Source organism: Propithecus coquereli, unplaced genomic scaffold, assembly GCF_000956105.1.
Source record: "Propithecus coquereli isolate 6110/MARCELLA unplaced genomic scaffold, Pcoq_1.0 Scaffold131, whole genome shotgun sequence".
Lineage (NCBI taxonomy): Eukaryota > Metazoa > Chordata > Mammalia > Primates > Indriidae > Propithecus > Propithecus coquereli.
The window spans coordinates 1,453,995-1,467,398 of NW_012137303.1; the positions used below are offsets into that span (position 1 = coordinate 1,453,995).

Below are 13,404 nucleotides of genomic sequence, written 5' to 3' on the forward strand. Positions count from 1 at the left end.
AAATCCACAACAATGAAGACCAACTTCTCCAAGAACATGACGATTAAGGTGAGATGGTATTCGTTGATCAATAAACATTGTATGCGTATGTGTGTGTGTACATTGTGTGTATGTGTGTGTGTGCACATATTTATGTATTGGGTAGGGGTGTACAATCAGGGACACTTCAGGCAGAGAAACATTGCAAAGACCTGGAAGCTGGAGAGGTCTTGGGGAATTCTCAAAACTGGAAAAACAAAAATAGAAAGGAAAAGAAGGCAAGAAAGAAGAAAGGAAAGAAAGAGAAAGAGAAAGAAAGAAAGGAAAAAAGGAAGAAAAAAGAAAAAGAAAAGAAGGAAAGAAGGAAGGAAGAGGGAGGGAGGAAGGGAAAGAGAAAGAGACAGCGAGAGAGCTCTGATGTTTGGTGGAGACATAAGTGAAGGCCAGAAGTTGCAGACATTGAGGACATACCATAGCATACATTGATGATTTTTTGCTTAAAGCAGTGGGGAATTGTTGAAAGGATCTGAGCAGGTATAATAATACATGATCTGGTGGGCTTTTAAGAAAGATCACTGTGACTCTGGAATGAAAACTGGATTCACTATTGATGGAGGAGTTTCAGTATTATCTTGAACTAAAATAAAAGTGAGCAGATGAGGTTGAACTGCAGCTGTAATTTGGTAACCTAAATGTAAATACTTGTTTCTATCTTTGTGTTTATTTTATCTTGTTGAGAGAACAAACTGGCTGGGAAAGCTGGCTAGAAGCGTTTCTTAAAGGGCTTCCATAGGACAGTGATAATGATTCTTGGGTGGATTTGGTATTTCCACCTGAGTGAGGTTCCCTAACCAAACCTTTTTCACCTACTTCCGGGAGAAATCCTCTACCAAGCAGTGGCCTGAGAAATGGGGGAGGAAGAGAAGTTCTGCTGTTTATTTTCTGGGGTTTAGTCGCTTTGGCATTATGTTATCACAGACCTTAGACTTCCAGACCTCAGTGTTCAGCATCTGAATGTTAAAAAGCATTTAATTACACTTTTTTTTTTCTTTCTTTCTTTCTCACTACCTCTAACCTGCTGGGTCCTTCTCCTTCCTCCCCAGAAACGCTCCATGGCTGTTGAAATGAGCCAGGGGTAGGAAAGCTGGAGACAGGACAAGAGAGACGGACTGGGATTGGAACTCACAAGTAACAGAAATGGCTGGATTGGTGACTGCAGAGCCAATCTCTATATTCCATGGCCATACTAGTGAGGGAACTGAGGCAGCTGTATGCTGTGAATACTGTCGATGCGGGTCTACTTTGTGAAGCGAGGTAGGGCTAGGGTGGGGTGGGGAGGGAGAGATGATTTTTGTCTTTTCCTTTAAATCTTAAAATAAAAATCTGATGACGAGAGCTTTTTAAGTAGTTGTTTAGTAAGAGAGAAATAAAGCAAATTCAGCATTAACTTGCAGCTGCAGCTGCCCCCTAAAATAATGTTTGTGAAAAACTTGGACTCCTGAAGGACTCTAAAAGCACTAGGCAATGGAAACAAACACACAGCTTTGGGCGTGGGTGGATACCAGCAGGCTCACAGCGAAACGATGTATGTTTTTTGCAGATTGGTATTTTCAAAGGTTACTGTAGCCTTACACAATCGATACTTTACATAAAATGGAAACCAGAGGTTAACCAAGCGCTGCCTCTAACCTACATAGTGTCTATGCGTTTTAAGAAAATGCTCGTTCTAGCTACAAATAGATCAATGTGCCTGAGGAATTAGCAATTTCAACGCATGTTCGCTTACACAACTGGGAACCGTTGTACAAGGCGCGATTGTCAGAACCATAGCTAGTGGGTGTGCCATCCGAGAATCGTGTAATGCTTTTAAGGGTTGCCACTTACCTTAAATAAGCATCTAATTTCTAGCAAGATTACATGCTAGTGCACAGCTCCAATTATAAAAAAGGTGAGTGGCTCTGAAAAGAGCCTTTGGGTTTGACAGGGCCTAAAAACACATTTACTTAGAGCTGGTGTACTTGGTGACAGCCTTGGTGCCCTCGGACACCGCGTGCTTGGCCAGCTCCCCCAGCAGCAGCAGGCGCACCGCCGTCTGGATCTCCCTGGAGGTGATGGTTGAGCGCTTGTTGTAATGCGCCAAGCGAGAGGCCTCGCCTGCGATGCGCTCGAAGATGTCGTTAACGAAGGAATTCATGATGCCCATGGCTTTGGACGAAATGCCGGTATCAGGGTGGACCTGCTTCAGCACCTTGTACACGTACACGGAGTAGCTCTCCTTACGGCTGCGTTTGCGCTTCTTCCCGTCCTTTTTCTGCGCCTTGGTCACCGCCTTCTTGGAGCCCTTCTTTGGGGCAGGAGCGGACTTCGCAGGCTCAAGCATAACTAACTTTAATATCTTGGGGGAAGAAAGAAAATGAAGTGTGCCGGTCAGGATCCTGTTTATTTGTAGACAGTATTATGTAAATGAAGATTTAGTTTGGTAATCCCTGATTCGTTCTTTTGTCGTGGAATATGCATGCAAATGCACGATTGCAGTTCTACTCTCTTATTGGTCATATTCTGAGACCAGTTTTTCTGGCATTCAGGCCAACTTCTTTTTACCTAATTAGCATTTTATATAACGAGTTCCTTTCTGTCCAAACAATTCAGATTAGTTTGCTTATTTTAAACACTAGAAGTTGCCTTCTGTGTTTTGAAAACCCTGGGAAACGAAGCTCGTAGGAATCATGTCTTTGAATGTGAGATTTGTTTAAAATCTCCTGGAAAAGCTATGTTTTTATTTGAATCTAGGTAGATTCTAGACCAGTGGGCCAGAACTGAGAACTAGGCGACTTGTGATCACCCAGATAATCCTGAGGACACTGTTTCCCACCTTGTACGGAGTGCACAAATGCATCATGAAAATTAAGGGCAGGGAATAAATCCCAAGACAGAAAGCAAAATAACATTGTTTGAAGACAGGTAAGACAAAAAAGAATTCCTTAGTCAATATGGCTACAATCCTTCCTACTGGAAAAAAGCGAATCACATCTAGTTTAGCCACAGAGCGAGGATCAGAAATAGATAGTTCTTCGGTCTAACTAGTGAAAATATAGATTTAAAAAATCTAAAATGGAAGATCCCAGTATTTTACAGCTTTATTTTTATTATTGTTATTTCAGGCTAAAGTAGGTTTTTAGCTAATTCTTCCATTGCCATCTTTCCTTTTGTAGAGAAAGAGTCCTTCCTAAATGTAACTGTCCTTTTTTTAAACCCTCACTCCACCCTCCCCCTATGGTCTCTCCCACCACTCTAACTCTCCAGTCAAAAAGGCGCCAGCACAAATTTCCACCCTGTGGCTAGTTAATGTCTATCAAAAGTGCACTACTGAATTTATTATGTCTTATCTTTATTTCACAAAATAGTTTGTTTTGCTCACTTCAGTGATAAGGAGGAAACCTCTCAAGGTCAGTATCTTTATTTCTTCCTAATTACCAATTTAGCCAATGTAGCAATGCTCAGAATAATAGCTAATATGCTTTATTTCCATTTATTTAATTCTAAAAACCTTATGTGATGAATATTACTATTTTTTTCCATTTTACAGAAATGGAAATTAGAGCACCCAAGGCACAATCCTACTTGATCCCATCAGTTATAATTGGTGAAGCCAGGATGACGATTTTGACAGAGTCTGGAGTCAATCTAGGCCCTCAAAGGACAGACTCCAACTGCCCTGGTGGGTTGTGTTAGAAAAAGAGAGAAATACTTCTTGTTGTTCTTTTCATTTTAAAAGCGTAAGAAATAGAGTACTTCTTTAATGACTAAAAGAGATTGTTAAAAATGAAAAAGCTTTGACTGTACAATGTAGCTAGTCAGTAGAGAAAGAGTAGAAAGACAAATGAGACAGAAAATTTAAACTGGATTAAGGGAAAAGTAACAGAGGGAGAGGGGAAAAAATTGACATAATGGAGAGGCAGAGAGGAAGTGTGGAGTAAAAAGAGGAAGAACTTTGCCTAAAAAGGATAAGCCAATATCTTGGAAAGACACAAAATGTACATATACAGAGAAAACCATAGAGACAGGAATCAGCGATACAATCTGCAACTGCAAGAAGAAAAGAAAGAGAAGTGTACATGAAGGTCCTTAACTACACATATCAGATGTTCAGCTGATAAGATAGGATTGACACTTGTAACTGATTGCAATGAAGTAACATTGCCATTTGTGATTTTTAAAATTCCTGCTTAAGACTTTAACATTCCTACGCTTTTGTATCTATTTGTATCTATTGTAATTCGTTTTCAGTTGACACTAGGCCCTGTGTAACTTTCTCCAATTTCGTCTGTTCTCCTACCCATGCACACCCCCAAGATATAAACCACTATCCTACATTTTGTTTTAATCAGTCTTTGTTTTCCTTTATGGTTTCATCATCTAATTATGGACCCATAAATATATCTTGTTTCATTTTGCCTATTTTTATCTTCATATAAATGGAATCATAAGCTGTGTAATTTTATGATTGTTTTCATTCAAACTGATGTTTTTTGAGATTCATTCATGTTCATATATGTTACTTCAGTATCATCATTTTTAATTGCTGAATAAATAGTGACATTGTTTTACTCAATTTATTGTAACAGACATTTGTGTTGTGTCTATCTGGGATTACTGAGGTCATTACTTCTGTGAATTTTCTTGCATATGTTTCCTGATAGAGATGTGCACACATTTCTCTACGATATATGTAACAGGATGAGAGGTTGTTGGAGATAGTCACATGGAGCTGCTCAGGATGAAGACACGTCAACAGATGTAGGGCACAGGTTCAAGTCTGGCATAGAAAAATGGCAGGCCATCACTTCTGCCCTACCCCCCTTACTTCTTTCCAAGTTACCAATAATTGTTCTCAACCATCATAAATACTGACCATGAAAATATTTGTTGTGGAGGAAATTGGGAGAGTGAACCCTTATTAAACCTGAGATAGTAAACCTTCCTTACAGAAAAGTCCCAGTATTGTACATCCTGAGACACTCAAAGAGAAAGGCTGTTTTCATTTTATTCTTTCCAGTTCAAGCAGTTCCAAGCTGCCTCTTTCAAAGGGCAAGTCACTTTCTGTAGAATTAATACAAATCTTGTTAAACTAACCCTAATATTCTAGTTACTTTTCCACCATTAACTGCCCTAGCCCAAGCCCTTTTGTCTTATGTTTTCATAATTACTACTTTGTTGAACTCAGTATATAAGCTCAACTCTAAATGCTTCTTTGGAGATTCATTCTTTTTTCAGATATACACGTAAAGTTAAAAAGGTTGGATTTTTATGTAATTAATTTTTTGTTACTTCATCTTCTAATTGATTAGCTATCTATTGCTATTTCTTATTCCATCCTTGAATTAGATCATAAGTACTTGATTATCTTTAGAGGGGACCCGACTCATCCCTTTATCCAGAACGCACTCCCAAGATAACCAATCCTCTCCCACTAAAATAAAATCAATCCATTCATGAGGGAAGAACAATCATGACCTAATCACCTCTTAAAGGCCCCACCTCTTAATACAGTTGCAATGGGGAGTAAGCTTCCAACACATGAACTTTGGGAAACACATTCAAGCCATAGCAGTCTGTGTTTGGCCTCGTTAAAGGTAAGGCGAGTGGGGGGAGGTGGTGAAGCATTCATAAGTCTTATTTAAGTCATATAGCAAAGGGTCGTTCCTTGTATTAAGCATTTTGGAGACAAAAATGGTGGGAGGATTTCTTTAACCATTGCTGTTTTCCAGGATCACAGGGATCAGATAAATCTCAATATCATTGACTACAGTCGGTGACATCTTATTTAAATCTGATATTTACAAAAAGAAAAAACAAACCACATAAAATATTAAACACATTTGGTTTATTTTAATGTAATCTGAAATTAATGAAATATATTAATTATTTATAGCAATATATGTTGGATACCATGAAAATTGTCCAGGTATACTGTCTGAATCCTTATTGCTCTAAATTCTTCTGAGTTAGTAATTATTCAGTGAGCTGAAGGGTGTTACTTGTACCACAGACTTGTTAGTTTAAAAACAAAATTGGCTAGTATGCTTTTCAGTGGAAAATTCCACTGAAAAGTCTCCACCCCTGCTGTCTCCCCTAAAAGCTGTCACTCTTGCCTCTGTAAACTGCTTGCAGGTGCCAAGGTGACTCAAGACCCTGCCCCCCGCTAAAAATAAGCTCATTGTAACTGTGCCCCACTTCTCTCTCATTGTAACTGTGCTCCACTTCCTCCCTAAGCAAAATGTATAAAAGACTGCTACGTCCTTTGTTCTGGGCTCAGAATTTGGGAGAAGAAAATCCCCTCTGAGTCCGCCAGCATATAAACCTGTTTTGCCATACTTCTGTGTGCCTCTCGATCTATTCCTGGTCAACTCTGCTGTAACATGCTTACAAATAAGTAGATTTCTTTGATAGACATTGCCCCCACAAAAATTCTCCCCGGATCCAAAAACAATGATTTATTTTTTCCAGGTTTACATAAAATGGAACTCCAAAATAATAGTAGATATTAACTTAAATGTAATATATTCTTTTTTTTCTTTAAGAATATGTGGTACTTGACGTTCTGTTTCTGAGTTATTTCACTTAAGATAGTGGTCTCCAGTTCCATCCACACTGCTGCAAAAGTACGATTTCTTTCTTTTTTATGGCTGAGTAGTACTCCATCGTATATATATACACACATATATACATATACATATATATACATGTATACATATATATATCACATTAAATGTAATATATTCTAAAGTATCTTGCTATATGACTGTGATTTCACAGAAGTTTTATAAGTTTTCTTTTACCTTTCTGAGAAAAGCATGTGTCCATATGCCAGTTTTGGAATATGTCAAATATTTTATCTTTTTATGATGTTTACTTTTTTAATAACGCAAAAGAAATGAATGTAATAAAATGTGCCTTAGAGAATGCTCTTCTTATCTGAGTCTGAAAACAAATCATGCATGGATTTTTAAAAATAGTAATCAAAAAATAAAGAAAAGGGACAAATATGCCTGGAAAATATTTACCAAGAGAGTGTAAGTATAGCAATACTATTAGACAAAATAGAATCTAAAGCAAAGGTATTTGTAGGGATAGAGAGAGAAATGAAAGCCCTCCTGAAGCAAAACCCTGAAGGACTAGGAAAACTATAACAAGCACACAGTTGCCCAGCCAAGCAAAAAAAAAAAAAAAAGGAAAATTCTCTAATCCCTCCCCCTACCCTTAATCCCAGAACAATCAGAACAATAAAATTTAGAAGCGAAAATTAGGATGATAAACACACTAGCTTGGGTTTTCTGGAGCAAATACCATTACTAGGATTCTGAGCTTTGGGAATTATGTCCGTCCCTTCAGAAAGAGAATTCTAGGCTCTTAAAAAGAACTGAAGACACATAGCATAAAGTCAGGACCATTTGAGAAAGGGTAGCATTTAAAAAAAAAATCTAGCCGGGCGCAGTGGCTCACGCCTGTAATCCTAGCACTCTGGGAGGCCGAGGCGGGAGGATCGCTCAAGGTCAGGAGTTCGAGACCAGCTTGAACAAGAGCAAGACCCCCATCTCTACTAAAAAATAGAAAGAAATGATCTGGACAACTAAAAAAATATATATAGAAAAATTAGCCGGGCATGGTGGTGCATGCCTGTAGTCCCAGCTACTCAGGAGGCTGAGGCAGAAGGATCGCTTGAGCCCAGGAGTTTGAGGTTGCTGTGAGCTAGGCTGATGCCACGGCACTCTAGCCCGGGCAACAGAGCCAGACTCTGTCTCAAAAAAAAAAAAAAAAAAATCTAGCAAAGGTTCCTAGAAAGAAAACTTGTTTGTCTCTACAGGGATCTGTGCCTCTGAGGAGTGGGGTAGAGGCTATCTGGGCCACAGATTTAACCCTAAATTAACATACAGTCTCGGAGTTTTAATGAACTGGTCCTGAAATTAAACGGACCCAGGTTCATAGCGCCCCCTAGTGCCTTACAAAAGCAAATGTAAACAGCTTGAAAAGGAAAGCATCTTGAATCCAAGTTCTTAAGATCTACATAGATTGTTTTTCTATTATTGAGCACCTATTACATATCATCAGACACTTTACCAGGATCTTGGATGTACAAATATAAGATCATAATAAATATCACCAAATCAAAAAGAAAAATAGATACTATGGAAAGTTAGACTTCGGAGCAAACAAAGACTTCCATCTTCTCCTACACCCCCAAAGAATTTCAGATATTGAAATTATCATGTAGAGAATATAATTATTTACTAAAAGTTTAAAGAATAAAAAAATAAAATAGAGAAACAATAAAGGAGCAAGGGACAATCAAAATCAGGCAGATTTGAAAAAAACAAAACAGAACGTCTAGAAATGAAAAAGAGCTATTATCCCGTAGTGATAAAAATCCATCAATAAGATGTAATAATCGGGACCTTGTATGCACCTGGCTACAGAACCATGTTCTTACTTCAGAACGATGTAAGTCAGTAACTAGCAGAATGAGGAGAATTTCAAATTTATGATTGTAGGGTAACATTTCAATATACTACTCTTAGAAACTCATATAACAAGCAAAGAAAAATCCTTACGGTTGCAGATTTGAACAAGACAATAAACAAATCCGATGTATCTACGATTCCTGTATTGACACATAAAGAACATCCAAGTTTTTTCTAAGCACATCTTGAATGATTTCAAAAATTAACCCTGGATTGAGAAAAAGTCACAATAGATACTAAGGAATAAATTTTATACACACTATATTATTTTATCATAATGTAACTAAAGAGCAATAGAAAAGTTATCTTTTTAAAGATAGTAAAATAAAATAATCTCTCTATATACTGGGAAATTAAAAACGACACTCCTAAATATCATGGATTAGACTGGAAATCATAAGGGAAACTATATAATATTTTGAAACAAATACGAATGAGAATAATACATAAGAAAATTGCAGGATGTACTTGATGTGGTACTAAAAGAAAAGCATATGATGTTAAATGCATACATTAAGGAACAAAAAACATTGAAGATATCTAAGCTAGGTATTCAGCAAATGTAGCTTAAAAAGAACAGGAGAGTAAATCAAAATAAAGTAGAAAGAGGAGACATTTTACAAGAACAAAAATTAATTCAATAGAAAAAAGTGGAGATGATTCATAAGCCAAAACCTTGTTCTTTGGGGAAAATTTTTTTAAAAAGTGTGTGTGTGTGTGTGTGTGTGTGTGTGTGTGTGTGTGTGTGTGTGTTAGGAAATTATAGGAATAAAGGGAAAGTAATTATCAAAAGGGAGATATAAAGAACCACAAGAGGGCCGGTTGTGGTGGTTCACTCCTGAAATGCTAGCATATTGGTAAACCAAGGTGAGAGGATCGCTTGGGGCCAGGAGTTTGATACTAGCCTGAGCAAGATGGAGACTTCCATCTCTAAAAAAAATAGAAAAATTAGCTGGGTGTGGTGGAGCATGCCTGTAATCCCAGCTATTTGGGAGGCTGAGGCAGGAGTCTCTCTCAAGCCCCGAAGTTTGAGGGTGCAGTGAGCTATAATGATGTCACTGCACTCTAGCCTGGAAGACAGAGCAGCAAGACCCTGTCTCAAAAAAAATAAAAAACAAAAACAAAAAAACCACAAGAGAATGCTATGGATAATGTTTACACAAAAATTAAACAATAAGAAAAAAATAAGAAAATTAAGTAATAGATAAGCAGGATAAGCAAATTATAATGACATAAATAGAGTAGGCAGTTAAAACACAAAATCTCTGCTATGCCCTTCTACCCAAATGATGCCAAGCTCAGATATTACAAGTTTTAGTGTATTGCTGATCTCTATTTTTTTGTAAAGAGACAGGGTCTTGCTATGTTGCCCAGGCTGGAGTACAGTGACTATCCACAGAAACAATAGCAATGCCCTACAGTCTCAAACTCCTGTGCTCAAGGGATTCTCCTGCCATAGCCTCCTGAATAGCTGGGACTAAAGGGATATACCACCGCATCTGGTATGATTCATATTTTATATAATCTGTTTCAATAGACAAATAACTCTCTTACTTATTTTTTTCTTTTAAAATTGTATACCCTTATTATTCAAACCAGAGAATAACAATACAAATAAAAAAAGAAAGGAACAGAGAAAAAAGAAGAAAATAATTTATAGCTCTGTCTCAGTTACGAACATTCATTTATTTTAAAAAGAGCCCTGTTTAAAACAAGATAAAATGGAAAACATGAGGCCATATTATTTTTTTTAAGAAAATAAAGGATGTCATGTAGGGTTTATTCCAAGAATAGAAGAAATATTTAGCATTATAAATCTGTCAGTGTAAGAGATTGATAAAGAACTATGAAGTCAGGAGTGGGATTTTAGGAAAAAAAAGAACTATGAGGTCATCTCTATCAATGCTGACAAAGCATTTGATAGAATATCTTTCATTGTAAACATTTTTAACAGACTAGAATGAGAAGAGCTCTTCATAAGGAGTAGCTACCGTGAGCATAACAATTAATTGTGCAATTTTGGAAGGACTTCCATAGAGTCAGAAACAAGACAAGAGTGCTGAGGCACTACTCTATTCAAGATGGTATCACAGGGCCTGGCCAATACCATGAGACAAGGACAGGAAATAAGAAGGGCAAGGATGCAATAACAAAAGATGATTATCTTTGTTGTTTGAAAATAATATAATTGCCAATGTTAAATTCCACAGTAATCTATGAATAAATAATTAAATCTAATAACTCAAAAGGGTTGGTGGGCATAAAAATATAAAATGCATATAAAAATGCATTGTTTTTCTATACACTAGTAATTCCAATCTGAAACTGAGATAGAAAAGCCAGACATCATTCACAACAGTATAACAGACTCTATATCCAAGAATAAATATTTTAGATCTACATGAAGAAAACTATGACGTGTCATTAAAGGACACAAAACAAGATCCATTTAAATGAAGAGACAGGTATATGCTGTACTGTATATGTTTTGTGATGACTCGATATGCTATTAATAAAACGTTCATACATTCCAAAATAACCTAAACGTTTAATGCCAAAAAATTTCTGCTGGATATTTTGTAGAGCATTGTAAAATTCATGTTGATGAAAAAGCTAGTCAAGATGATTCTCAAAAAGACAGAAGAAAGAGAGAATAGTGGGCCTTCACTTAGTACTACATATGAAGACATATAAACCTGCAATTAAAACAGTGTGACATTAGTCCTGATAAAATGAGCAGGTTAGTAGAACAGAGTTAGACATTTTTGCTGTTTTCTGGGAGTCTCTTTTTTTTTTTTTTTTTGAGACAGACTCTCACTGTGTTGCCTGGGCTAGAGTGCTGTGGCATCATCCTAGCTCACAGCAACCTCAAACTCCTGGACTCAAGCGATCCTACTGCCTCAGCCTCCCAAGTAGCCGGGACTACAGGCATGTGCCTCCATGCCCAGCTACTTTTTTCTATATATTTTTAGTTGTCCGATTAATTCCTTTCTATTTTTAGTAGAGACGGGGTCTCGCTCTTGCTCAGGCTGTTCTCAGACTCCTGAGCTCAAACAATCCGCCCACCTCAGCCTCCCAAAGTGCTAGGATTACAGGCGTGAGCCACCGCGCCCGGCCCTGGAAGTCTGTTTACTGACATTTTCTAATTGCCAGTCGATAGTTCTTCAATGGATGCTTTCAGTCTTTGAGTCTCAACTTCTGTATCTTTGAGAATGGGAAGGAGGGATGAATATGTTAAAATATTTCCCTGATCCTAAGCTCGACGCACACTGTTGGCTAAAGGAACCTAGTTGATTCATCAAGTTGGTGAGTGCTTTCAATGCAGAGAATGGGGCCTTTGTCTGCATAGATGATGCTGGGGTGTCATGCAATATAAGAAGGGTCCCTTAGGATGGAGGAGGTGGTAGTTGAGTGGATGTGTATGTGTGATATTAGGAGAAAAGTACTGCGCAGTACTGTTACGGGCAGACTGAAAAGTAGAAATCTCATTGGTCCTGTGAAATGCAAGGTTTTGTTTTTGTTTTTACCTGTTAGTTAAATTAATTCCTTAGAATTATCAAGAAATAATGTCTTTAGTGTAATAGTTAAGAGAAGGGACCCTGGAGCTAAACTACCTATGTCAGAAAGCCTCTGCCATTTATTAAGTATATGACATTGGGCAAGTTATTTTAAGATTCACTTGGTATATTCATGGGTAAAATTTGGATAACAACAGTGCACAGGTGCGTTATGAGACTAAACGAGTTAACATCTGAAAAGCACTTAGAAATGTGTCTAAGTGCTTACAAAAAAAAGTAAATAAATAAAAATAACTCTGAAGGGTTGTCTGCTACGTGGGACAACAACTGCATTGTCTTTCTTTGGCCCTAGGTGCTTTTGCCCTCGCGTACCCTTTCCTCTATTAAAATAACATTATTTTCTTCAACCTAAAAGTTCACTTTTTCTTCTGATTTTAGAAGAAATTAAAATATTTTCGTGAGCCTCTAAAAGTACTGTGGGCCCTAGGCACTGTGCCTACTGTGCCCTAATGAATTTCAGTCTTGGGTGCATCTGAAGATGACATTTTAAAATATATATAGTTATTCAATTAGGAAATTATACACACATATACATATACACACATACACTAAATCTTCAAACCAAGTGCCCTACAAACGTGAGGCCAATAAATAAGGATGGTTCAAGCAATGTCTCCTTGGAGTTGTGAGGGGTGTCTTCAACCACTGGAAAAGCGGGGAAGTGCTAGCTCCCCAAGAAGAAAGCAGGGAGACGCTGGAATATTGAAGCTGAAATTTGCATTCTGCTTCTTCAATCCTCTCCTCGATTTGAGCCCTCAGAAAAAACAGTAGGAAGAGAAGCAAAAAGACCAAGCCCCCTGCTTCCCGGTCTTCAAAATTCTCGACCCTCAAGGGCCGGGTGGCTCACGCCTGTAATCCTAGCACTCTGGGAGGCTGAGGCGGGCGGATTGTTTGAGCTCAGGAGTTCGAAACCAGCCTGAGCAAGAGCGAGACCCCGTCTCTACTAAAAAAAAAATAGAAAGAAATTATTAGCTGGGCATGGTGGCGCGTGCCTGTAGTCCCAGCTACTCGGGAGGCTGAGGCAGTTGGATCGCTTGAGCCCAGGAATGTGAGGTTGCTGTGAGCTAGGCTAACACCACGGCACTCACTCTAGCCAAAGCAACAGAGTGAGACTGTCTCAAAAAAAAAAAAAAAATTCTTGACCTTGTGTTTTCATCGGTAACTGGCCAGAGCAGATTTTTCAGACTCTCCAAGTCTGGTGGTCTGGTGGTCGCCAAAAGAGAGGGTGCGGGTCGGCGAGGTCTGGGCACCACCAGAGGGCGACCAACCGGCAACCTTCCAGACGCGGGCGACGGGCGGACTTAAATGTATGGGCTTCTCCACGTGGG

The 13,404-nt window shown here is 38.2% G+C and overlaps 2 protein-coding genes across 2 annotated transcripts in view; one reads left to right on the forward strand and one right to left on the reverse strand.

Annotated features, from left to right (window-relative positions):
- The window catches only part of LOC105805634, a 153,690-nt gene that overhangs the window by 6,838 nt on the left and 133,448 nt on the right, over window positions 1-13,404 (forward strand). Inside the window, exon 2 of the mRNA XM_012638562.1 lies at window positions 3,678-3,697. Coding sequence (XP_012494016.1) covers window positions 3,678-3,697 — 20 coding nt within the window. The remainder of the gene's footprint in view (window positions 1-3,677; window positions 3,698-13,404) is intronic.
- On the reverse strand, window positions 1,929-9,900 carry LOC105805688 (histone H2B type 1-like). The gene is made up of 2 exons (XM_012638620.1): window positions 9,896-9,900; window positions 1,929-2,361 (listed from the first exon to the last, which is right to left on the reverse strand). The coding sequence occupies exon 2, from the start codon at window positions 2,357-2,359 to the stop codon at window positions 1,979-1,981; it is 381 nt and encodes a 126-aa protein (XP_012494074.1). The 5' UTR covers window positions 2,360-2,361; window positions 9,896-9,900; the 3' UTR covers window positions 1,929-1,978.

Coding starts and splice junctions, on each gene's coding strand:
- LOC105805688 (XM_012638620.1), bottom strand. CDS start 2,359: ATGCTTGAGCCTGCGAAGTCCGCTCCTGCCCCAAAGAAGGGCTCCAAG.